General features: G+C 38.5%; 1 protein-coding gene across 1 annotated transcript in view; it reads right to left on the reverse strand.

The window, feature by feature from the left end:
* Nucleotides 1-201: 201 nt before the first annotated feature.
* The window catches only part of ASXL3 (additional sex combs like transcriptional regulator 3), a 109596-nt gene continuing 83055 nt past the window's right edge, over nucleotides 202-26742 (reverse strand). Inside the window, exons 9-12 of the mRNA XM_009331428.1 lie at nucleotides 14194-14290; nucleotides 13615-13720; nucleotides 6574-8527; nucleotides 202-3879 (exon numbers count right to left, since the gene is read on the reverse strand). Of these exons, the coding sequence (XP_009329703.1) occupies nucleotides 202-3879; nucleotides 6574-8527; nucleotides 13615-13720; nucleotides 14194-14290 (5835 nt within the window). The remainder of the gene's footprint in view (nucleotides 3880-6573; nucleotides 8528-13614; nucleotides 13721-14193; nucleotides 14291-26742) is intronic.

Below are 26742 nucleotides of genomic sequence, written 5' to 3' on the forward strand. Positions count from 1 at the left end.
GGTTTCCTCTTCTTCCCAGAAAATGGCACTCAGGCAGGAATAACTAAATTCTGAAAGCACCACGTGGAAGAAAAAACAACAACAACAAAAAAATCAATCAACTAATTGCAAACCATTAGTGGCCTAAACTGTTCCAATTTCTCCATTCCTTTGTCCTGCTCTCCCACGCTGATAAGGGATACTGCATCTTTGATTCAGTTCCTACCGTACAACCAGACAAGCTACACACAGTTTGGAAGGCCCTATGCAGTCATCATGACAGAAGGCTCCGCAGCCTTTGCACACGATCATGGCTTTCAGCCTGCAAGAGCATTTCAGTTCCAGTTCATCGGCATTGCTACTGTCAGCAAATTTCTGAACCGGGATCTGCGCGTTCTGGTTAGACAGGCCTGTGGCAGCGTTTGAGCCACTTCCTAAAATCCCAATCGATTTCTCAATTGCAGATGCTGCCCTTTTGAAGCTTGTGCTACCGAAGTGTATTGTTGGATAATTTCCACAGAGCTGCTGCTGCTGCTGCTGCTGCTGTGGGTGCTGCGTCTGTATTTTCTGAGCAGCGAGTTGGGTAAAAGGCTTCTGTGGCTCAGAAAGTAAATAGGAAGAGAAATCTGCATTTTTTAATGCAAACGCTTTTAACTGTTCTTTCACTTCGTTCTGATCATAGGAAGCTTGTTTCATGCCCAGTTCGCAGCTGCTGCTCAAACCTTCCTCAAAAGAAACAGGTTCAGATTTTATATTGCTACAGATGCTTGCTGGCTGAGGCCAACTAAGTCTTTTAGTGGTTTCCATAGTAACTGTCGGTTGTTTTTGATCAGAGGGGACTTCTGCATTTGGGTGAGGAGGGGGAGGAGGTGGCAGGGGCGGAGGGGGAGGAGGGGGATGCACTAATGTTTTACTCTGCAGAGTTTGAGAGGCACTGGCAATGTCATCACCTTCCTTAATTTGAATATTAGGGGAAAACACGCTTCCTAGCCTCAGCTGGTGAGCTGCTGTAGAAATATTCACATCTCCCAAGCCCTTCTGTTCCAGGTGTCTGCTAAAAGCAAATGCGTTGCAGCCAGGTGGGCCTTTTGAAGTAGTCTGCAACAAAGCTGCCGTAGGAATGGGGCCTCTTGCAGCCATGGACATTTGGTAAAAATGCTGTCTATGTGAGGTACTAGCTTCTGCATGAAAGCTGCCATTTTTATCAATGTGAAATAAGCTCTGCTGGAAACTGCATGAAGGCAATGGCCTCTTCTGCTGCTTGATCTCTGGGCTGTGAGCGATCCGGCTCTGAATGGCATGTTTGTTCAGCCACTCCTGCTTAAATGGCTGGCCGTGCCCTAGCTGATTCATGCTGGAACTAATTACACAAGGAGCCACTTTAACATCTGTGTCCATTGACACCTTCCCAGGCTCACATTTAATTTGCGCATGTTCCCCCACAGTCCTGGCCATCCTCTTTTTCGGATGGTTTTCACGCTTTCTGATTTGTAGTGGGGCTATGCTGCCTGCTGTAAATCCTTTACCATCTGGATTAGGAGAGTTGGAAGGATGTTCAACAATATTTCTCTCGGACACCGCTGTTTTACATACTGAGGTAGTTTGCAAAGGCAAGGGAAGCCTGTTAATTTCTAGTTTGGCTCCCGACCTGGGCTGCGGCAGCACTTTCTCTAAAGGCAGATTGCCTTGCAGTAACTGTGTCACTAAAGGATTGTTGGCCTCCACTGACGACAAGCGACAGCTAGAGCCCCCAGCACTGGTAACTCTCTTTAGGGTTTCTGTTGTCAGGGACAGGGAGTCTTCCATGGAGTCCGCAATGGATGTCTTGGAGGTCTGCGGCGGCTGCGCACTCGTGGCTATTTCTGCAGTCTGGGCAGGCATTTCAGGTCCTGTGAAATCCTCGGTGTCCATCCTGAAGCACTTGTCAGACTCGTTAGTTTCCGATTTAACAGGAACAGCAATGCTCGTCAGAAGACTCCTGGATTGCAGGTCTGACATTTGCGTGTAACTGGAAGGTTCGGTTTTGACATTTTTTAAGCAGTTTTGCTCTGTGTATTCCTTATGCTTACCGGAGTTAAGATGGCTGACCACTGGCTGGTCTGTACTCATTGCCTCTTCATCATGCCAACAAATTCTATTGTTGGTGCTATACTGATTGGCACAGGCAGCATCTGCTTCATTTTTAAATGCTGAAGGACCTCTTAATTGCTCAGCAAAACCTTGGCTAGGAGTAACCACCTCAATTAATTTATCTTGAGGAGCAAGAGGCACTTCTCGAAGACTTGAACAACCTGCCTGCAAGTTCTTGCTGTCTTGCTTTGCTGTAATGGTGATAAAGCTGGAACTGTGCTCAAGGCTTTCATTAGAGACCACTTCAGGCCTGCTTATGACAGACACCTGAGGACAGGCTATACTTTGTAAGGCAGCTTCTGTCCTTACAGGTCTGCTCTGCAGGTCAATGCTGTTCTCTGCATTTTCAATAGAAGAAGAAAGTGACAGACTGGAATTCAGATTTGTAGTGTGGTCCACAATGACTTTGCAAGGTATAGACCTATTCATGGCAGTTTGTGTAAAGCTCACTGGCTGAGATTTACCAGAGAGATCCATTCGGTTTCGTGTTCCAGAGCTTTTTTCTAAGAGATCAGCATTTAATTTAGTAGCATTATCATAAGAGCTTATTGTCACCATGTTACCAGTAAACATTGAAATGGGTGGCCTTGCAACAGAATCTGCTACTGCAAGGGCCTCACTGCAACTTAAAGCTGACCTAGCGGTAGTGTGAATGGAGACGGTGCTTTGCTCATTACACCCAGTTATGGCTATCTTATCAGAAGAAAATCTATTGGTAGTCCCCACTGGGGGAATCAGTACAGAACTACCAGAGAGATGATTTGGCAAATTATTTGCAATAGATGAAGCTGGCACAGTGGCATAATGACTGGAGACTGCGTTATTCGCATTGCTACTTGGTATTGGCAACCTTTTGTCATCGATGGCATTTGATAAGACCGTATTGTCTATGGAGACTGGTATATTACTGTTATCAATACATTTTGGTCCAACGGTTATGCATGGAGTATCAGCCCCTGGCATGGTTTTCAGCATATTTATATTACAAGCTGAAACTGCTGTGTTTGCACTGTCAACAGACATTAAAACAGAGGATTTATCAACAGAACTTGCAAAAGAAAGTTCTTTAATTGCTCCAGACATAGCAGTGCTGCAAACAGACACAGAGACTGAACTTTTATTATAAAGCACTGGCACACTGTTACTTTCAGTAGAGGTAGATGAAATAATTTTCTCACACAATTGTGGCATAGGTATATTTTCATCAGAACTGTGCACAGATATCTCAGTAGCAGTTTCTGGTAATGTAGCTGTGTTAAGTGACTGCTGCAATAAAGTGGTAGTCTCACGGTGATGAGCAGACTTGTTGCTAGGGGACCTGCAGTTAGGATTAACTATAATGACACCGGTAGAACCTTCAATCTTTGTGTCAGTAGAAGTTGGTATCTCCAGAGATGAGGTACTTTCCTTTGAGCTGAACTGCGACTTTGATTCTTTATTAGTCTGGAGTAAATGAGCTCTGGCTTGATGCTTTGCAAATAGCTTGGCCTTTGTTTGCTCCTTGATGTGTGCCAGTGTTCTTGTCTTCCCACCTTCGCATGGGGTCCCCATTGCTCCAGAGACTATGCTCGCAGCTGCTGCCACGGCCGCTGCAGCTGCAGCTTCTCTTTGGGCTCTTGCTTGCTGAGCTCTTGCTTTGATATCTGCAAGAGTTCTAGCCCCAGTGTTTCTCCCACTGCTGACCGCTGTACTTGGGGAAACTCGAGGTTCTGGTTTAGAAACAGGTTGGCTCTTGATGATGAAAGGTGGTCCAATTTTTGAAAGCTGAATCTAAAGGAAGAAAAAAACCAATAATTTTAATGAGATCATCGACTCGCTAACATCACCAGCTGTCTCTTAAAGGGTCAGAGAAAGGTAATGAAGGGAATTACTGTTCAGTGCAGCTGGACAGAAAAATGCTAAAAATTAATGGTATTTACACTTCAGTATTTTATCATCCTCCAGCATGAATAACTGACACCTGTATTAGCCTACTCACGTTGATCCTTCTGACAGGAAGAAAGAATGAACTGGATGATAACATGATGCTTCTCTGACAGAATTTGTCAGACCTGTTTTATATACAGTGTATCTACCTGAGAAGATCAACAAGCCTGCTGCAGTGATACTGGAAAAGAGCCTGTAACTAAGCACTTGCTGCAAATGTGTGAAAAAATAACGATCATGTAGTGCTTTTGCTCCTTGGTCTCCAATGACTAAGACATTAGGAACAGCCTGTCTTTCGCTTATATACTAGACAACAAATCTTGCTTTTAGATAGGGTGTAGAAGTTTTTCATGTTACACCACAGAACACTTTAGAGTAGTGGTATAAAAGGGAATCACCAAAGGATACGCCTTTCCCTTCCTCACTCGCAATTTTAAGAGACTCGCTTTAGTACATCCCTGGGATTCCTCCTACACTACTGCATTTCAAAAATGAAATCCTCAAACCTACAAATATTAAAAATGCAAATATTAACGTTTTAAATACCTAAAACTTTAAACAAAATAATAACCTGTAAAATCACTGGGATGATTAGTATGTTTCCAATTAGGCACATCTGTTTTCAGGATTAGAGATTAAGAGTCCTGGGACCACTTTATAACTCACACAGTCTCTCAGAATACCCAAAGGTTGGCAAAAAAACATTTCAATTTCTTAAAAGGGCCATATGTTTACCAGCTGTCCACAGTAATAGGACTTAGTGGTTAATGCTGTGACTTCTCTTCTGAAAGGAACTGAGAAGAAAACTAGGTCATATTTGTAGAAAAAGCAGTCATAAGGTATGACGGGAAGTGAGAGCCATATAGCAGAATGATTTAGGAGAACTGGGGTTCTTTTTCCTCTTTTAATTACAAAGGATAGGGGTTTGTTGGTGAGATGACCCAAGAGCCAAATATTTGTTACATAAAAAACATACTAGAACTGATTGTCCAAAATTATTTTTCAAAATGCTTCCCAGTGCATGCTTTTCAGTACTCTCATTCACTGGCTGCAGGCTTCAGGAAGATTCAATTCTTAAGACTGTGCAAGACTGACAGCATCTGATTTTCCGTAAGAGATCAGTGGAAATCAATATTAAGATGGCATTGTAATATATAACCATTTATATAACCATGCAACTCTGTGCTGGTCTGGAGGGCTGGAATACTTCACTTTTCCTAGCAGTTAAATTTTTGGCTTATAAATAAACATTCATGCCTAATATTGTGAGGCTTTAACATTTACATGAACATATTTTAAAGAATATCACAAACTCACAATTACTTCAAAACATTTTGCTTTCTGTTTCAGTAGCAACTTTTTTCAGTTTCTACTTTGCATAACCAGAACTACTAAAGCTCTAAGTGCTTGATTATTTTTATTATTATAGTCATGACCTTTTTTATTCCCTAGTGATCTATTTTCCTTTGTGCATAGAGAGTGATTAGAATTTATTAGGCTAGATAGAGATCTTCCAAATATGAGAGAGTATCACTAAACTCAGAATGGGCTAACTTCCAATTGCATCACTGCTCATAAAAATAAATTAGTTGAAATATGCTGCCGCACTAGTGATTAAAACAGTTAGCCTATTTGCCCTCCTGGCCATATTAACAATGTTCAGTGATTGCAGCAGTTAAAAATAAGTGCAGAAAAGGGCATTTCTGAATAGTCAGGAACTAGTATTGCAAAGTCAATGGCTTAAGTTCAGCAAATTGGATCTAAAACTTGGCTGATGTCATCATGTACAAAATTAAAAGGGTCAAAATGCTGAGCCTGTATATATGACTAAATCTATAGATCCCTCTGTTAGGGAAAACAAAAAAGCTTTCAACTGGAATTTACTTTCTTACATAGCAGAATGATACACATACAAGTGTTTGCTTAGTTGGTGTATCTTTTTTACCTTTTCCTTTGCCACTAACAAAGATATCTATACATATATCAATTAGACACTTCCCCCTGATAGCCAGGTCTCTGTTTCCAATTAATTCTACAGGGAAATCCTACACTTCAGCCTACCCCAAGCCCTGGGCTTGCAAAGGGACCTCCAACTATTCTGACTCTAGGTTCTCTTGCTGGATTAAGGCACTGGTTGTTTTTCTTAGTATTGGTTATGGTAACATTTATTATTCATGCTTGCTGGAGAAATCATCCGCAGGAGAACAAGTGGATAATACAGTTGGACAATTAGAAAAACAAGTAGCACTGTGTAAATGATGGGGAAGCTCTTGAATTAGATTAAGCCATAGATCCTGGAAAACTTTCCCTCACACAAAAGCAATTTTGTAGCAAAGACCCTGACTGAACAACTATAGGTATATTTATATCAGAAGTAATTTGGCATGGTAGGAATATAATAGTTAAGCGAAATCATCAGTACTAACACCCCTCACACCTCCACAAAAAATACACCATGCACTGTGTCTGCATGCAGTCAGTAGGATGGAGATAATAAACCTTTAGTTTCCAAGTCAGCCTGTTTATTCATTACTTTACCTTAAGGGGTGGAACTCGGGGTTCTTCTCTGGGTGGCTGATCTTTATCAGATGGACTTGTTGATGAAGCACTACGGTTAGGCTGATCATCATCTATTCTAGCTCTCTTCTCTTTGCAGATTCCAAAACTGTGCTGTTCTGCTGTTTTCCGCTTTGGGATCTCTGGCTCTCTACTTTCGTTCCTCACTTCAGGTGATTTTGTGGGTTCTAATGACTTGGAAGAATGTGAACTCTCCAGACGGCTTTGGGTGCTGCCTGTTAGCTTGTGAGATTTACTTCTGCACACTTCAGAGAATGTAGCTTTCTCTAGAGACGAGGTATATAGTTTATCAAGTGGCTTTGATGGAAGCAATTCGATATTTTTGCTAACTGATCCTTCTGATAAGACAGCTACCTCTGATGGCAAGAGTGTACCTTTCTTGTCACCTCTTTGCTGAACACTGTGATTTTTAATTTTGATCACCTCTGGAGGAGAGTGTTCTGGGATGGATGCAATGTAGGATTTCTCAATTTCAGGATGTGACTTACATGGCTGGTGACTGAGGTTTTTGCTTTGGGGCTCTTCCAATACTGAAGTATCAGGTATAATAGTTATTGGACCAACTTTCATATTTTCAGGGGCACTCTGAAGTTGCTTTGGCTGAACAACAAGATTCTCATCTTGAACCACCTTAGGAATGGCAGAGCTTTCTTCTTTCAAAGTGGGAAGGGAGTCTTCCAACAAACATGGTGATTTCCTTTGTTGCAGAATAAGTCTTTCATTGCTTGGGGAATTAGAAACTGGAGATGTCTCTGATGGAAGAGGCAAACTATTTGCCATGGATGTTTCAGAAGTTAAAAGAACAGAAGATACTGAAGATGTTTCTGATGTTAAAGGCAAATCAGACATTGGAGATGTTTCTGATGTTAAAGGTAAATTAGAAGCTGGTGATGCCTCCGATGTTAAAGGTAAATTTGACATCAGAGATGCTTCTGAGGTTACAGGTGAGGTGGACATTGGAGAGATTTCCGACATTAAAGGTGTGTGCAAGTTTTCATCACTGGCCTTTTGCTGAATATCACCTTCAATGTTTTCAGTACTGGACACTTCAGATGAGCAAGCTGTTTCAAGAGATGCTGGAGTACAGGGTTCCTCTGAAGTCGACTGAGTGTCTCCTCCAGGAGAGGCAATACAAACACACGGTCCTTCTGGACTTCCAGAGGAAAAGGAAGTTTCGGAAATACAAGCATTCTCAGACAACTGTTCCTCAGGGTCACTTTGAAGCTCCATATCCACTGCAATGCCTCCACCAGTGAACAAGGAGCCTTCCAGAGCCGCATTTTGCATTTCTGGTGCAATTAGCTCTTTTGCAGACTCAGAATCCTTCTCTGCTGTATTACTGACAGAGTTTGTGGATGAAGCTGATTGTGCTGGTGATACACAATCCTCCAGCTGATCTATCACAACTGACATCTCCTCCTGAGGGCATTCTGACTTCAACTCCACTTTAATTTCAATGTGAGATACAGTATCAGTTGCATCATTCATCATGACACAGGACTCAGTGCTGTCTGCAAGCTGTACTGCCTCTGTTTCTTCATTTGTGCCAGCTGGACTTACTGGCTCCTCAGAAAACTCATGTTCTGTTTTATGGTTCTCCTCTTGGCATTCACAAATACTTGTCTCAACCTCTTCAGCAATCTCCTCCTGAATGATTGATTCTTCAGGTATCAGTATATCCTCTGAGTCTGCCGTTAGATCCTTGACAGGAACCTGTTCCATACTACAAAGAGATGGACAATAATCTCTCTCTGGTAAAGGTGGAATTTTAGCACTTTTCTCTTCTTGGTCCTCAAAGGTTGCTTGCTTAGAAGGACCAGGTGTGCCAGAAGATCCACACAAAGAATTGCTTTCATCTTCATCATTGTTCTGCACTGCAGTGAGTTTCATTGATTCCCCTCTTGACATTCCCAATCTAAATAAAAGCACACAAATTAAAAAGGTCTTTTCATCACAGACATGATAAAGGAATAGGATCGTCTTTCTCACTCACATCTTTTATTTACAAAAAGGACATATTTTCCAGTTTAAAATAGTGGTTTGGTTAAGTGGTGGCTGACTAATTTATAGATGGTTTTATATATTTTGGAAACCTAACTACCCACATTTTCTTACCAGTGTTAAAAAACTTAAATATTTTTAAAATAAGTCATCTATTATTCATTATGTAACTATTTGGCACTTCATTGAAACAAAAAAGCAAGCTACACAGATTCACCACTACTCATACTCTGTTTAAATTTCTGTGGTTTTTTTTTTTTTAAATACCAGCACAACACTGCAATACTAATACAGCACGCATTGCAGAGGAAATGCACAACCATGTAGTCTTCCATCAGTAACAGTTCTAAAGGAAATCTCTTTTTTCCTCCTACGCCTGCATTTAGGGTCAACACAGCCTGCAATATGTCTTAAATGCTGCTCTTTAAAGTAAAAGCTGCACCTTAAACTAATAAGGCAAAGCATGCGTTTCAGTTTTGTAATTTGACAGTCATTTCAAATTTATGATGAAAATCAAAATAACTCCACTTTCAGCCTCATTTTACAACTCAAGAGTCAATTATAAAGATCTCAGTTAACAGCTTGTGTGGTTTTGCTCCATTCTTTCAGCAAACTAAATACTTCATTTAAGACAAAAATTATTTCTAAATAAACAGATCTATGTATATACTATTCATTCGATTTCACTATAATTAGAAAGAAGTTTAATGTTCTTAAGGAGCTAAAAAGACACATATTTATACTCTGTGCATTCATTCTCAGGGATGAAGTGCAAAGGAACTATTCCAATGTGTACTTCTCTTCTGAGGATTTTCTTACCTTTGGTCCTGAAAATATTAGTTTAAAAGAAGTTTTATTACTTCAACAAAATTTAAAAAAACCCACAACAAACCAAACCAAAACAAAATCCAAGGGCTGAAAAAAACAGTTATTTTAAAAAATGTATGCACTCTGACATCTTAATTTCCTTCTAAGGATAGTAGGTGTTTAGCATCTTTAGTAAAATTTTCCAAGCAGACTTTGTGCCTCAGCAATTCCATGATAGTAGAAAATACACAAAAGCTTCGCTGGAGGCCTTAAAAGAAATTTCATGGTCTTAAGGATCTTCTAATCTAATTAATAGAAGGTTGATCTCTGTTGTCATTTTAATCAGAAAACAAAGAATAATATGGAAATAAGCGAGCATAAAAGATATTCAGAAATTATGGAAGCACAAGGATACAGAGATCACAGAGGCCCATGTATATGGAAGTACAGAATAAACATGTAAAAAACCAAAATCTGTGGTTGCGCATTTTAAAAGTACCGAACAGATGCATTACAGTGATAGCTGTAAACGCAAAAAAAAACCCCAACCAACAGCCTGGAATTGGTACCCCAAAAAGCACTTTCAGGGTAATTATTAATATTGCCTACTACTAGTCACTTAGTATGCACAAAGTCTCCCTATGCCATAAATACGCTGAGGAAGGATCCTCTAGAGAGCAATTCAGAACAGCAAATTTACAACTCCCACATTGAATGCATTTCAGAAGATGGAAGATGTGTCTTTCTTCTATATAGACTATAGGTTCCCTATGTAGTCTGAGTTTAGGTTATAAGTTTAGGTGAGTAAAGTTTAGTTTACCTAGGAAAATGAGGAGGGGAACCCACCGCATTATTGAAAACTGAGTCAGTGGTCTATTTTCTCTAGCTGGCTTACAACACCAAAAGATATTGCCTGATAGTTATCTTTATGGAATGAAAATCAACAAAGGAATGAAGGACAGGATAAAGGTGAATGCAACTGTCACATGGACACTACATAAATACACACATTCTAGTAACATATTGAAGAGGAAGAAGTGTAAGAGAAATAAGATAATGCAAGATTAAGGCCAGCAGAACACGTACTGAATCTTAATCATTTTTTTGCAGTTTTGGAAATACTACTATCTTGAAGAAGATACTGCAGTGAAGAAAAAGGCTTTCAAAAGGAGAAGGCTCAAGATCAGCATGTTTAAGGCAATCTCAGATTGCAAGATAAACAGCTGATCTGTCTTCTTCCTTAGAGAAAAAGACACCCAAAGTTTGCAAAACAGCACAAAAATATGAGGACAGCAGTAAACAGCCATCAGTGAAAGTGCTAAGGACAGAATTCAACTGATAAAGTAAGGGCAGTCAGTCATCAAATAAAAAAAAAACCCAAACAGGTACTCAAGGATATGTGGATGCTGATATTCTAGTGCTGTGATAAGTAGTACTGAGGGAAAAAAAAAAAAATTAATGAGGGATTAAATCAGCAGTAAAACTTAGAGGAGGTCTACTCAAAAGTAAAGCTTTGATTTAGTGAGCTGGCAGTACTATCCTGACACGTAACTATCTCAAGAGTGGGAAAAGAAATAATATATTGAGACAATAGAGTATAACCCTTGCAATCCTGAGACAACAAGCCAGAAGAATGTGGATTTCTGGCAACATGTATCAGCTGATCCTGCAGATGATGACTGCAGAATGAAGTTTTTGTTTTTTAAAGAAAGTCAGAGATAGGAAAAATGAACAACCATGAGGAAGTGTAAAGAGAACATAAATGGATGGAAGTAAACTACAACTGACAGTCCCATGATAAACAGCCTGGGTACAGATAAGAGCAAACGTGAGAAACATAATCTGTAGGGCCAACATGGAAGAAGCACTAGAAGCACTCTGAAGCCTTTGGATGCCATGAACTGGGGAGTGTGTAAAAATGTTTACAAAGATTCTGCATCTATTAATGGTCTTTCTCTAAGTATAAGGAGAAACTTGAATTTACTTATGGAATAGTAGAAGATCAAATTAGCTGAAGTCAGAGCAAAAATACCACATTGACTGTAAAGTGAGCAAGTCAGACTGCAAGAGGGATCCATTTTGCAGACAGTGCATGTGAGAAATAGTTCAGGAAGCTTTCAAAATCTCCCACTTCAGTCAAATCAACATAGCTCAAAAGAGACAAAGCCCAATCATACTCAAAGCAAGTTTAAAAACCAAAGTGAAAAAAGGTGGAAACTATAGAAAAAGCTACAATTCAGTCAGTAAATAATGAGAAAAAGTACTTAAATCTGGCAAAGCAGCAAAGAAGTAGAATCTGCCTACATAACAGCCAGGAAGAAGAATGCGAGTGAAACAACGCAAGCTGGGGAAAGGGCAGGGGGGGACCAGATTCAATACTGTAGTCAAAATGGAAATTATGTGCAATATTACATTTTGCATAACAATGCTGACGTCAGGAACCTATCAACCCAAATGACATGTATCACTGCAGACTGAGTAATTATCTGCCAACCATTATAGTGTCCAGCGTTCAGCTAGCATGGCAGGACTGCTGGCTCTGTAAAATTATGAGTATCATTCTCTGTGCATGTGACAGTCATTTGTGACTGAGGAATAGGCTTCAGCTAGAGTGAGGTGCTCATGCTTTGCTGGTACTAAACTTCTACTTCTTGTGGAGGCCCTATGCCAACACCTTACACAGCCCTTTCCTTCATGAAAGGTTGGTAACCGACTCTTCTCTTGACATGCATAACGAAAAGTCATTATGTTCCTTATCTAAAAACCTAATTAACATTTTTTGATACTAAAGGGATCAACACCTGGACTACACTGAGGTCTCAAAGCTGTTAAGTAAGAAATTAAGCACTTGACAATAAGTAAGTCTGCCATATTAAGACCCTAGAATTTCCATTCTATGTAAAGATAAAGTGGTGTAGAAATAGTATTCACACTGGGAGAAAGCACCTAGCAAGGATGTGCAAAATAAAATATTAAAATGGATCTGTCCATTTGCTGCCTCGTTTTCACTACATTTCCCAGTGGTCCGAGGCAGTGGATTGTGAGAAGTAGCATTGTTACTGCAGAAACACTTTAGCGAATGCCCGAATCTTGAAGTTAATCACTTTTATGAAGGGCTCCCTGTGCCCTGGATTTCCTAAGTAAAAAACATCTAACAACAAAGTTCAGACTCCCTGTGCCCTGGATTTCCTAAGTAAAAAATATCTAATAACAAAATTAAGACATCTCATATGATGATGGTTCCCATGGTGCATTTTTGTCTGCTAAATATTATGCATAAATTCTATTAAAACATACCTGAAAAAAAAATCAGTAACTTTTAAAGAAGTAGTTTATACTTTATAAGAATTAATACTTTTAATACTTAATACTTTTAAAAACAGAGATGTAATTCTAAGTATCGATGGATTAACTTTGTAAAGCAACTTTTAAAAGGAAGATTCTTGAATCTTTAAAAGATGTGAATCTCCTTAAATTTTGTTTTTTAAAAAACCTGACTATAAGAACTGAATCTTCAGCTGCTGCAGAATGCCATCTCTGTATCATCATCAATGAAATTGTGCTGACTCGCCCCAGTCGTGCACCTGGAGTGTTACTATCCAATTCGTTTTAGTCAGTTAAGGGTATTTATTTATTCTTTGCATCTCTCTTCTAAAATTAGACTAGTCATTGTCACTTTCATTTGTCTCTCACCAATATTTCTTCTATGTCGTATATTCTACTCCAACAAGGGGCCATCTCAGTCAAACAATAAAAAACACTATTTGATTTTAGAAACTTTACAACTAGCTTAGAAAAAATAAAATAAATAAAAACATACTACAGAAATATCTCTACTGGTCTTCAAGTCTGTAGAAGCTGTATTTATATTTTGCAGGAGGGAAGAATTGCCCTAATGCTGTCTTGTATAAGATAATTAGAAAATACTCACATGCTTGGGTTTTGTGTCTTAAGCTCTCCTTGGAATGAATTTTTATGGATGAGTTATGAACCTTTAAAAATGCAATTGTAATGCAAGTGCAGACACACCACTATAATTCTACCCACAACTTCTTATACTGGGGAATGACTGCCTTTGATAACTGCTTTATTAAGTTTTACAGCATATGACCATGCTATGTGAAGCAGAGAATTATATTTTCATTTCCTCTTAAAAGAAAATAAAAAAATTCTTTTATTTGCTTCAATACTTACTTTTCACCATAAAACCTTTCAAAGAATTTTTCTTTCCAAGGTTCTGTTTTCTTTTCCTTTTCAATCTCTTGTCTGATGCGCAACTGCATTTCTGGTGTAAATTCTCCTAAAAAACAAATACTAATGTATTGAATAAAAGTTGTCAAGGATTAGCTTAATATGGGTAATTATAAATTACAGTTACAAAGATGACATACAGTGATTTCTGTTACAGTCATCCAACAATTCAAAATGAAAATAATGAAAAACAAAAGTGAGTGTGACATAGAAAGATTTCATTTACCATATAACATCAGTATTCCAAAAGTATATTGGTGGGATTTAGTTACATGCATTTATGTTTCCAAGGCTGGCAGTGATGAAAATGCTTGGGGTTTTTTTTAAACTGTCAAAATAAGCTGCCACAGCAAGCTGTAAAAATGTACACTAAATTCAAAATGGAATCAGCAATTTTTCTTTTGCTGAATTACTGGTGTATTACACTTTCTATTCTAAAAGGATTCCTCAAATGCAGAAACAGAGACATTCTTCATAAAAACAATTAACCTTTGGTAAATCTGAGAACAAGCAGAGAGTTACCTTCTGCCAATCGCTGTTTCCACCCTTGTGCTGCATATGCAAAGAATTCATTATTTAGAGCGGAACTACTGAGGCGCAAAACTCCATCACTTCCCATCTAGAAAATAAGCCGATGGCAGCAGAAGATAGTGTCAGAAATAGCGTCAGCTAAGATTACATAAAAACAGAGTTCCAATTAAGGGAAATGGGGAGGGATAGGGAGTGGGAATAACAAAGAAAATTACCTACTGCTATTAAAACAGCATTTTCTCTATAGCCGTTACTGTAAATGCAAGTGGGCTAATCCAGCGCCAGTGTGTGCTCTCTTCAGTCATCAGTATTACTGATGATAACTCAGTTTACACCTGACTGATGTGCTTTAATCACAGCCCTCTATCTTAGGCCTATGTCTAGAGCTATTGTACACAATCAAAAATCAAGATCATTATTGTACTTCTGCATCTGACGGGAATATGGTACAAAACAAATTAATTAAATGTAATGAAGACAGTAACTTTGCTGTTTCTAAATATACCTAACACTCATGTTAGCTAATGTCTGCTGTACTGGCAGAAGAGTGGATGACAGGTAACCTTAACAAAATAACTGGTGTAAACTCAGCACTAAAACTAAAAACAGCTATACACATAATTTTATAGGCAACAACAGTGAAAACTGTGGAAGAACATTATGATTATTTTTACTTCCTACATCTGTCAAACATTCAATGATAAAACACCATTAAAAGTCTTAATCACAATATTTTCTACAATAACTTTTAAAAGCAATCCAACTATTGAGCTTTCTTTTACCATAAACCTTAATGCTTATTTTCAGGTTGTGAGGATATGTCTGAATATTGAAGGAATTCTAATAACTGAAAAAAGTAATTATATAAAACAAATTAGCAGTGGGTATCACCTCTAGCATAATAAATAAAGAGACAATAAAAACAAACTAGCAAATAGAGAAAGAGAGGAAACAGCAGAAGAGGTAACGTTGCTAGAACAAACACTCTCACTATTTTACATCCTTCAAGGTAACTAAGAGATAAATGTTTGACAACACCATTTGTGATCTAGCAGTAAAAACCAGCACATTTTCCAGCATATTAACACATGTTTTAGCTACGTAATATCCCCTAATTCTCAGTGCTTGTTTCAAACTGGAACCAGAAAGAAGCAGACGTGTCAGAAACATTAAGTGATATTTAGCTGTATCTCCCTCGCTGAGCTCTATATTTCACTGATAGTACTGGCCCTACTTTCATAACAGTCCTTGCTAATTTACTCATTGCCTAGCTGACATCCTGTCCCACAATAATCTCACAGGAGTAAACCAGAAAGATGTGAAGTAGTAAAAAGAGAAATAGAGTGGTAAGCATGGACTCTGAAAAATGCTAAAGGCATTTGATTCCAGCAAGAAAACAGTATGTGTATGGTACCAGGGTCCCTTGGCAGGATATGAACCTACAGTACTGCCACCTGTGATTTCCTGCTATATGGCATTGTTTTGCCAACAAGTCATAGGATTTGCATTCAAGTAGGGCGGATATATAATGCTTCTACGCTTCCCATGATGTGGTTTGTGGAACACATGCATATTAATTACAGATAGGCTATGACTAATGCTGAAACTGGAGAAAAACTGGAAAGAAACAGTGAAACATGCAGCAGAGGCAGCGAGAAAATAAAATCAGTGAGACAAGAGAAAGGCCATAAAGAACATGTGCTTATTGTATAAATCAAACTGGTATGACACATTATGTTCTTTCTGCACAAATGAACTTTTCCAGAAATATTTAAATTCCAGAATTAATATATTGAAGTGAGATTTTTAGATTCCAGTGCCTCTTGCACCTGAACAAACAAATCAGTATGTGGTCAAAAACAGCACTTAAATGATTTCCTAAAAAGGTAAGATGAGAAGTTACAAAGAAAAGAATCACATGCTACTAAATAAACAATTCTTTGTTCCTCAAAGAAAGGTGCTGAAGCTACCTTCTGTTTCAACATAAAAGGAGATGAAATAGTAACACTCACTCATGTCAATGTAGGTTCTACTCCAAACTTCAGTAAATTCAAGATTTTATCCCTAAGCCTGACAGCGTTTTGCCGTAAAGAGTAATACAGACACGAAATTGTTATTATCGTATTTAACCTCATTTAACTGCAGGCTGTCTCTGAAAGACATGGTCCTCTTGAAACGCCATTGCTCAGCTGATGGCAAACAGTGTGGCCATATCACTAGCCAGATGAAAAAATCTCATAGGAAAGTAATTTGCAGACAATAATATTCTGTTACATCAGCAAGATGATCCAACTTATCCTAAGGTCATACGATCATTAGATCTCACGCAAAGTTGGAATGCACCGCAAGAGGAGGAAAGAGAATGCCACTTTTCAGCAGCAATCCACTTTCAGATTGCATTAAACATAATATGAAACTGTAGCCAAGTGTGATTGAGCTATTTCACTAGGCTGCATAAATCAAGAGCGTTATAAAGACTGCCAAGTTATATTACCATGTGAATACAGGAAGAACAGTATTAGCTTTGTTGTAACCCTGTTGTTGTAAGGACATGAGAAAAGCAAGCTTTGTAGGAAGAGTTACTGCATCTTTTATTTTATTGATTAATATACTTGGGAAAAAAGTGCCAAGTTGTTGGGTGCACAATTTCTTATAAGGTGTGGAAAAGAAACTTCAAACCCCAAGCTAAATGCTAGAAAGACCTTCAACCAAATTCAAATGTTAACTAGTCCACCTGAGAGAAAAGTACAGGCTGGAACTTCAGAACAGAAAGTGTATGTTAGCAAGGTCATAGGTAAAGTTCATTAGTTCTTGTGGACCAGAAAAAATTCAAGTAGTGAGTACCTGTGGAAGAAAAAAGGGGGGGGTAAAAAAAAACAAACCGGAAGAAGAATAGCAGAAAGGGAGAATGAGAAGATTGCAGTGGGTTACCTAAGAAGAAAACTTAGTATAGGTCAGCTAGCAATGGAACAACAGATCATTTGTGGACTGCATCGGAAAACAGATGCATGCTGCACTGGCCACTTTAGATATTAACTGTAACAGCTTACAAGTATTAGGGAACTATGTTCACAAGATCGAAAATATGATGTTAAAGATGCTTAAGGTTAAGAAAAGTAAGAAGAACAAACTCAAGAAGAAGTCACTGCTGACTTCATGATAGTCATTGCCTTTGATGAACTGGCAGAGGAGGACCTTTCCTGAGACCTGTGTTTATGGGACCATACAACTTATGGAAGATTTAAGTAGCTGGAACAGCTGAAATCTAGACAGAAGAGCATATAACGATACAGAAGGTGGACACACACTAATTAATTAGAGGAGAAGCTTCCAGTGATCTATTTTAACATGATATGAAAGAATCATTTCAGGCTAAAACACTATGGAGGGATGCATGAAAGTATTCATCATTATCTAGACTTTGTACACATAATTTAGCATAAGAGATACCAATGGAAAATGCAGGAATTAAAGAGTTGGCCAGCCCCAGTGACTTCACCAAACTTGCTCAGAAATTTGAGATCAAAGAAAAACTGTGCTGGGAATGGAACAGGAAGAATTTATTCAGTCAGTTAAAGCTCAAAGAGAAAAGGATGAGGACAAAAAAGCTAAAGGAACTCATAATGGCCACAGAGCTAAAGTGAATGAGACAGAAATTTTCAAAATGTTATAAGAAGAAAAAAGTACTAAGCAGAAAGCAGATCCACTACCAAATGAGGAAAACAACCAAAACTAAACTAACAAGAAGTTCAATTGTTTAGCTATTTTTGATGCATTTAAAGATTTCTACCCAGGGGAAAAAAGTTTTCTACAAGTTAGACACAAAACGAGCAATTTTACATCTGGTTGTTTTGAAAGAGTCTATCAGAATCAACAACACTAACAAAGACGGTTTAGTCCTTTTCTCAATACCCTAGTCATGTGAAATCAGGCTGACATTTTTTCTGCTCTGTTAAACTTGGAAGGACTAAGAGGTCTTCTTCCTACAATATTAGCTAACAACCTCTACTGAAATCTTTTCTTACCTCACCCAGAGAACGCATTTTCACCTAATTCAAAAAGTTAAAGTGGAAATTGAAAATTTTGAAGTCAAAGGGTGTATTTACTTCTCTATGGTCTGATGATAGAGACAGCACAATTAATCACTACGTATAAATTAGGATTTGAAGAAACATGTCAATAAAGCAGTTCTTAAATACACTATTAATTTTTATGTTATTTAAAAAATGGTGTCCAACAGAGACAGTGTGTTAATGAGCTGGAACAACAAACATTTCTTAGAAAGTTTATGTTTTATTCTGTTGATCTTTAAATTTCTGTTTTTCTGATTAAGCACAATGGTAGAATTATGTTTTCTAATTAATACGTCTGTGCAGAATTCACAATGGGTTTTTAAAGTTCCTCTTTTTATTGAAAGCAAACAAAAAAATACCAAACCCCAAAACATATCTGTTAAAACCCAACATCTGTTTGCATTACAAAGCAAATGTCAAACACTCTTATCAAAAGGAACTGAGTAATCTTTCTATGAACAACCGCTTCAATTATTTTCCTCCAAGTTCCACTGAAAATTCTCTTCTGATAATAAGGCAGGGATGATTTTTGTAGCTCAACCTGAAGATGCACACTGGTGGTTTAGTAGGGATACAGCAAGTACTGCATAGGTGTATACTGGTAGGTTATCTGATCTTGGCTAGAAAGTTCGAAGACAAGGAATTAGCAAATGTATTATTTCTATCTCTCTTTCAAATGATTAAAATTTATATTTATAAATTAATATTTATATTTATAAAATTAGTATTTCTAAAACTACTAATGATCCACTATATATAGTTCCTGTGTAGTATTACATATTTCTTACCTGAAAACTTGTGTGAACATCACACCATTTGACCATAATACCTCACAATAGAAAACCAAACAAAAAATCAGTGAAAGAAGTGAAGATTCATCCAAATTAAGTGTTCAGCACCACTCAAGTAATTATACACGTGTTTTCTACAAACTGCTGCTAGCTCTTTTTTGTGCTTTTATGTTTTATCTTGGGGGAAGAACAGTCCTATAATTCACAGACTTTCCCAAATGTCTGTAAAAGGCATTATGTGCAAAAGACGGAAGGTATGAGAAAATACATTTTGACACTTTTGCATTAAAGCCTCCAAAATATTAAAAATGAAAAATTTAGCAGTATTTATATCACACACAGGAAAAATTACGTTTTATTTATGTATGTGGAGAGACACCACTGCCATTTTGTAACATGGAACAAATCCAATTCTCCAGTACTGGGCACCAGCATCAAACTGACCTGTGATGAATGTACAGTGCAAATGTAGCATCTGAAGATGCTGCAACCTTAGTGACTGACTTTATGAAGGCAAACACTTTGGAGAGCTATCTAGACAACATGCTGGGCTTGGCTCATTTTACTCTTGACGACCATAGAGCACAAGTTCACAGGTGACATGGAAGACTAGTATCTGTATTTTCCCCAAAAAATCTCTAATAGTAAGGGGAACTCTCTCCAAGAAACAGAACTGTTTTGAGTCCAAGTACACAGAAATAAACACTTAATTTAGGTACTCTGCATCATCATTCTGGAAGAGATCCTCTGTTTCCACTAACAGTAAAGGAAGCATAAAGAAGATCAGACTCCTAATTAGCGCCTCTACATTTGCTGCCTAAGCTATTCAGCATGAAACACCCCCTCACAACCTAAATCCAAAGAGAACATCAATAGATATGTTTGTAGCATACCAGATGGTCTCTTGCTCCACAAAAGGATTAAAAATTGGTATCAAATCTAGTAAGAAGTGATAGTAAGTTTTAGAAGAGATTGCAACAAGACAATGCATGTCTCAACATGCACAAGCTTCTGCCAATTGGACATCCTCGGAATGCAGACTACTGTAAACCGGGTGAGTACTTTGGAACACACACTTTGGTGACTAATTTTTGTGCTTTTCTTACACATCTATTATATTGGGTAGGCCAACCATGTCCAAATTCATGTTTGTTGATCCTATAAATTTCCACTCCTGGTGATCATGAAGTCTGATGCATTAATTGTCCCTTCATGCCACAGTGGCTTTGTCAGCAAAAAAAAGATCTCATAGTACTTAATACCAAGCTTGGTGGTTCATGTTGTAACAGGAGTGAACTGCCTTCTCTTTTAAAGTCCCTACTTCTTAAAATAGGCTACCTACTTAGATTACTTTAGCCACCCAAATACAGATGTAAGCAATAACTATTTATAGCTATCAACTATCTTAATGGAAAACATTGACCTTAGGCCTGACATTTTTTCAAGGCTTGTGAAGCAGTATGTGGAATGGAAGACAGAAAGTGCAAAAATAAGTTTGGCCCAATTGTACTGGTTTTGGCTGGGATAGAGTTAATTTTCTTCCTAGTAGCTAGTACGGGGCTATGTTTTGGATTTGTGCTGGAAACAGTGTTGATAACACAGGGATGTTTTAGTTACTGCTGAGCAGTGCTTACACAGAGTCAAGGCCTTTTCTGCTTCTCACCCCACCAGCGAGTAGGCTGGGGGTGCACAAGAAGTTGGGAGGGGACACAGCCGGGACAGCTGACCCCAACTGACCCAAGGGATATTCAATACCATATGACGTCATGCTCAGCATATAAAGCTGGGGGAAGAAGAAGCAAGGGGTGGACACTTGGAGTGATGGCGTTTGTCTTCCCAAGTAACTGTTATGCGTGATGGAGCCCTGCTTTCCTGGGGATGGCTGAACACCTGCCTGCCGATGGGAAGTAGTGAATGAATTCCTTGTTTTGCTTTGCTTGCGTGCGCAGCTTTTGCTTTACTTATTAAACTGTCTTTTATCTCAACCCACAAGTTTTCTCACTTTTACCCTTCCAATTCTCTCCCCCATCCCACCAGGGCGGGGACTGAGTGAGCGGCTGTGTGGTGCTTAGTTGCCGGCTGAGGTTAAACCACGACACCAATTCACAAGCAAGTCCCCAGGTGATACTATCAAATATCTGTGTGCACCACCAAAACCGGATGCTTGCCACCTGTGATCAGTGGCTTCAGGCCACTACTTAAAGTACTTTTGGGATTCTTTGAGGGGGTGAGTAGAAGGGGTGACTGCTAGCAATCATAACAAAAACAATACCCAAACTCATACTTTACATACTATCATTTGATGACAAAGATTAGTATTTGCTATTAATGATTTTGATAGTGTTAGTGCCAAAGGCATACAAGCCTAGACCCTACAGCTCTATAAAAATGTAACTTAAAAAGTAATGGAGAGTGGTGGCGTTACTGGCTGGAATTCAGCTTAAGATTAAAACAACTAATGTAAATGTTTAGATGTGGCCTTAGGTTTCCAATCTCCTATTACAGTCAATGGAGGTCTAGCTGATGCAGTCAATGGAACGTAGAGGACTATTCAGCTGACCAGCAATTTGGCATCTACTTTACAGTGAGACAAATAGCTCTTCAGTCTCTTTGTTCATGTATTGACTCGATCTGCATCATCTGTAATGGGAGTTTAGATACTTAGCACACTTGCAGACATACAAATTTAGATGTCTTCATTTGGAGGTGAATGCTATCCTCCTCTGTGTCAAACAGCTCAGAAACTGGATACAGGAAAGCTACAAAGAGCTTTCACACACTGCCACAACAAACTGTAACAAGAAAAGCACTGACGAAATTAATTCCTGTTAATGCTTATAAAGCACAACATAAAAGATGAGGCAATGCATTTCTAAAGGCCACCTACCTTGTCATTAACTACTGAAAACTTAAAAAAGACACCCTTTTTCACACAGAACAGAACCAGATACAAGCTCTGCGGATACATTTGGACAAAATGTTCCAGGTATAAGCAGTCACAAACATGCTCCCGAGCACGGACACAACAGACGATAAACCCACATCTGCTGCACTGGACACCAAAGACTACATTCCTATTCCTCTTGAAACAGCATGTTTAAAATGGGCACATGTGAATTTTAAATAGGCAGTCTCAGGCACCAGTAACTAGTTTACATGTGTGACTGGCAAGGTTGAAATTCAGATATAACTGCAATGCACCCAAGCACACCACCAGAGCATAAAAAGTTCTCTCCATGCTAAACCCTCCAAACCTTCATATGATCTTCATATACAGAGAAAGGTAATCCCAAAATTAGAACCTGTTCTGAAAAAGGAGAGGAACCAATCCCAAGAACAGATTAAGAAAAGCCAGTGCTCCCAGTGTCCAAGAGATTCACCACCTCCAAAGGGGATTCCAAGGGGGGAATGAAGGGGAATGAGGACAACAGAGACCATCTGATGAACCTCATGAAGGTCTTGGTAGGTATGATGCCTGGAAAATCTACTCATTCCACTGGTTATTAAACTTTGATGTCCATCTACCTTCACTCTAAGAATACAGCAAGAAATGAGACTGAGTGGATCAGAAGTGACAAGGAGGTTGTAGGACTCATCATGGAACCTAGGTATCTGTTGACGTTTTTATCGGCAGTAAGAGACGTATACGGGTAATGAAGTCGTGGTTCAGTAGGTGCTATAGGCAGAATGGCTTTGGCATCTTCACCCATGGGGTGATGCCCCAAGAAGGTTTAGAGATATGGCAATAGGTAAGCAAAGATGGAAAACAGCCCTCACAGAGGAAAGGAACGTGATATAAAGACAGACTTGCTAATTTCTCCAAAATTTGAATGCTGTATTTATATATGTGGCCCAACAATACAGGAAATAAAATAAAATAAAATACTCTTCTGTGGACCACTGCCAAAAGAAGTTTATTTATAAAAGAAGGGGTTAAAGAAGGGGCCAATGTGATGACAGTGGTACATTTATCTCAGTCTTTGATGGTTGAACACTAATGCAAGAACTACAAATGGTACGTAGGAGGACTTGGAAGATTTAGTTGACAACCAACATTTTGACTTAATTGGCAAAATGGAGATCTGATAATTCATATGACTGATAGTAATATAAAAGACTAAAGCTTGTTTGGGAAAAAAAGAAGGAAGACATGACAACAGAATAAAAAAAATGTTTCAAGTAGGCATACTTTCATAAATGCAGAATTAGTTGGGAGAATCCCCAAGAATGTGGTGCTAGTGAAAAAGGAGTTAAGGAAACCTCATAGTTCTTTAAATAAACAATACTGACCACACGGAGTGCAAAGCCTCCTGCAAAGGAATAATGGGGATTGTACAATGAGACCACATTGTCTTAGTCAGGACATCACTATTGATCTCACAGCATGCAGGGGATGGAAATGAGGTCAACTTTCTAAGCAAGAATACCACAGCAGAACATGGTATAATGGGCCAAAATTAGACACAGTTGGCAAGGGACATATCAAACTCTGGATGAAATAATTCTGTAAGTACATTAGGAGCAAGAAGACGATGAAAGAAAAAGTTAGTCCACTGTGCAACACAGGGGAAAAACTAGGGGGATATGGAGACAAAGCTAATGTTCATACTGCCTTTTTTGAATCCATCTTCACCACAAATCTGCTGCATTGAGGTGCTTAATACAATTAATACCAGCAACAGAAGGCAAAAGGGTAAGATCTCACCCTTGAACAAGCAAGTAGCTGAATAAATATTACTTAAATGCATTCAAATCATCTGGACTTGATAGACTAGCCTGTTAAATGCCCAGTTACGAATCTATTTCAGAACTGTTAAAAGACGGATTTCAGAGCAGTGAAGAGGACAACTGCAAAATTATACATGCTAGCTATATGTATACAGCCCATATGTATCACCTGTGTCTAAAGAAGGGGATAGGCACAGCTAAGGACTTACAGACTAAGCCAGCTTCAGAAGAACTCTATGGCCTACACACAGACAACCGATTCTTTTTTGAGATGCCCTAGGGTGTCCTAAGATATTCATATGGACACATTCTGGGCAGATACAAACCAGAACCTACAGGGGACCTATAACCTTTTGAAGAAGAAGCTGGGTACTAGAGTACATACCGCAGTGCATCTCAATTGACACCAGAAGCCTATGTTTAAATATCTTGCTTGCTCCCCCTGTCTTCAAGCTCAGGAGAATATGTGCAATGATTAAAGCACAAGATATCACGCTATACACAACTGCCTGGAAGTTAACAAGGAGTTGAGCAACAGCCAACACAGATTTGTCAAGAATAGGTCACGTCAAGTCAGTCTGTTTTCTTTCTGACAGCATAAAAGGCCTTGTGATAGAAGAGAAACAGCACAAGACATATATCTTGATTTTAACTATGCTGTGTCACATGACGTTTTCTTAAGCAAAGCTAGAATATATAAATTGCAATTAGGTGGCTACAGAACTACTCAGAACTCTTTACTTAGGGAACTATTGTTTGTTTATTATCAACTGGGAGGCTATATTTCAGGGGCATGACAAAAGAAATGGAAGGAATTTGCAAATAACATTAGTCAGAGAGGGACTGAGTAGACTGAAATCTACAACTGAAATTCAGAATTCTCTTGAGGGATTTGAGAATTACTTTGGAAACAACAGGGCTAAGTAGGGCATTGCAATAGTGGCAAATGCAAAGTTTCAGACTCTTGTAGTAATACATAACTAGAGAAATACAAAACTAAGTGGCTATGCAATGCTTCTGTAGAAAAATATTTGTGGTTTATGAACACATGGGCTGATCACAAACTGAATATAAGTCAACCTTGCTATAAAATTGCAAAGAAGGTGAGCACAACACTGGAAGTTATAAATGGGAGTACTGTGTAAAAACACAGAAATCAGTTCTGCTCTCCTTGGTGTTACTTATCACTTGAGCTGGAGTAATACATTCAATTTCAATTGTTGCAACTCAGAACTGGTACAAAGTCTAAAGGAGAGAAATGAGGCTGAGCACAGATTTAAGGTCCTAGATCTACAAAGACTGCATTAATAAGGGCTGCTTTTCAAAAAAAAGAAACAAGGAGATGGGGAATGGGTTATCGCCTTCATGTTTGAAAGCTATTGCAAAATGAACACAGTAATCTCCATGCTCTCCATGTAGATGCCAAACTGAAAAAAGAATAATAGTCAGAATTGCAGCGAGAGAGATTCAGATCAGACACCGAGGACAAAACTTTCTACCAGTGAAAACAATGAAGCACTAGACTTATTTGGAGAGGCTGTGAATTCTCCATCACTGAACAGCCAAAAAACCTTTTAGACAATATCTATCGAGAAAAATAGACATTGTTGATTCTGCCTTAGTGTAGAGAAGACTAGATAAATTGTCCTTTCTTTGCATATTTTCTATGTCAAGATGTAAAAGATGCTAAAGAAGTTTAAAAATAAATTAGTAACAGTGTTTCACAATTTACAAAGCTAAAGGATGGTATATCAAATTGCCATCTACCACATCATCATCAAAAAGAAAACTAAAAGCGCTCTTGCATGCATTTCTCTTCTGACCAATTGCCAACCTCCTTTTTTTAAAGAAAGGTGCTTAAGTCAGTCCTTGCATTCTGTCTTCAAGGCCTCTAGCCTCTTAATGCCCTTCCAGTGGAGTCACTTTATGCGATCTAGTGTAACTGACCACAGCTCATGATTCATATCTGAAACAACCACTCATTTGGACGGAATGACCTTCAGAAACACTGCGATTTCATAAGATAATGGCTTAGCTTTGCCTGCATGCGATTTAAACCTTAGATTGCAATTAGTTCCGAAATATCTTAAATGGATGTCATAGCATGGAGCATTGCCCTGTCTTCTGGCTCTGCTTGTATCGCAGACACACTCTCTCAGTTTCTGGAACCATCTTTCTCAAACACAAACCCATCGTATCAGCCACCACAATTATGCTTCGCGATGGCTGGAAGGAGCCTTACTCACTCATCAACAACTCCTTTGCTAGCAGCTGATAGCTTGAGGCATATTAAAAGGCAAGTTAGATACTTTCTGTTCTTCAGGCTGAGTGTGGCATCCCTGTAGAACAGACTTCTCATTAAGCCCAAGAGCCAGAAATTATCATTGGGAAATACAGAATGGCTGCAGAGAGCAGTATTATAAGGCCATATGCTTTGTCCATACCAATGTTTTCTAGAAAAAAATGTTACCATTGCAAAATGGACAAGGCACTAAAAAGGGGAACTGAACTTATTACTACGTGTGCTCTTGTAAGTCTCTGGACTGTTTAATTTCTGACTGACACATTCTTCAGAAACTCTAACAAGATCTGCTTGCACTTACATAAGCTTAAATTCCATATAATAATGCAAAACAATGATTCTCCTGTTCATTACTTTGGCTAATGATCTGGGAACCAATTATGTCAAGGAGTTCTCCACAGCTAGAGCTCTCCCTGTCAAGTAATAGTTGGCAATTATAAAACTTTTATCCATCTGAAAAATACTTTTAAGTGAACTTGCATGTATTTCTAGTACGAAAATCATTGAGGAAGTTTCTCCATTTCCTATAGAATACTGCTGACTGTTCAAGTATGCCATTACCTATCTAAAAGTCATTTTTCCACTTATACAACTACCATTCAAAGAGATTGTGATAAATGGGACCAAACTAAAAGGATGCTCTAAC

This window comes from Pygoscelis adeliae, unplaced genomic scaffold (assembly GCF_000699105.1).
Source record: "Pygoscelis adeliae isolate BGI_AS28 unplaced genomic scaffold, ASM69910v1 Scaffold108, whole genome shotgun sequence".
NCBI classification, from domain to species: Eukaryota; Metazoa; Chordata; class Aves; order Sphenisciformes; family Spheniscidae; genus Pygoscelis; species Pygoscelis adeliae.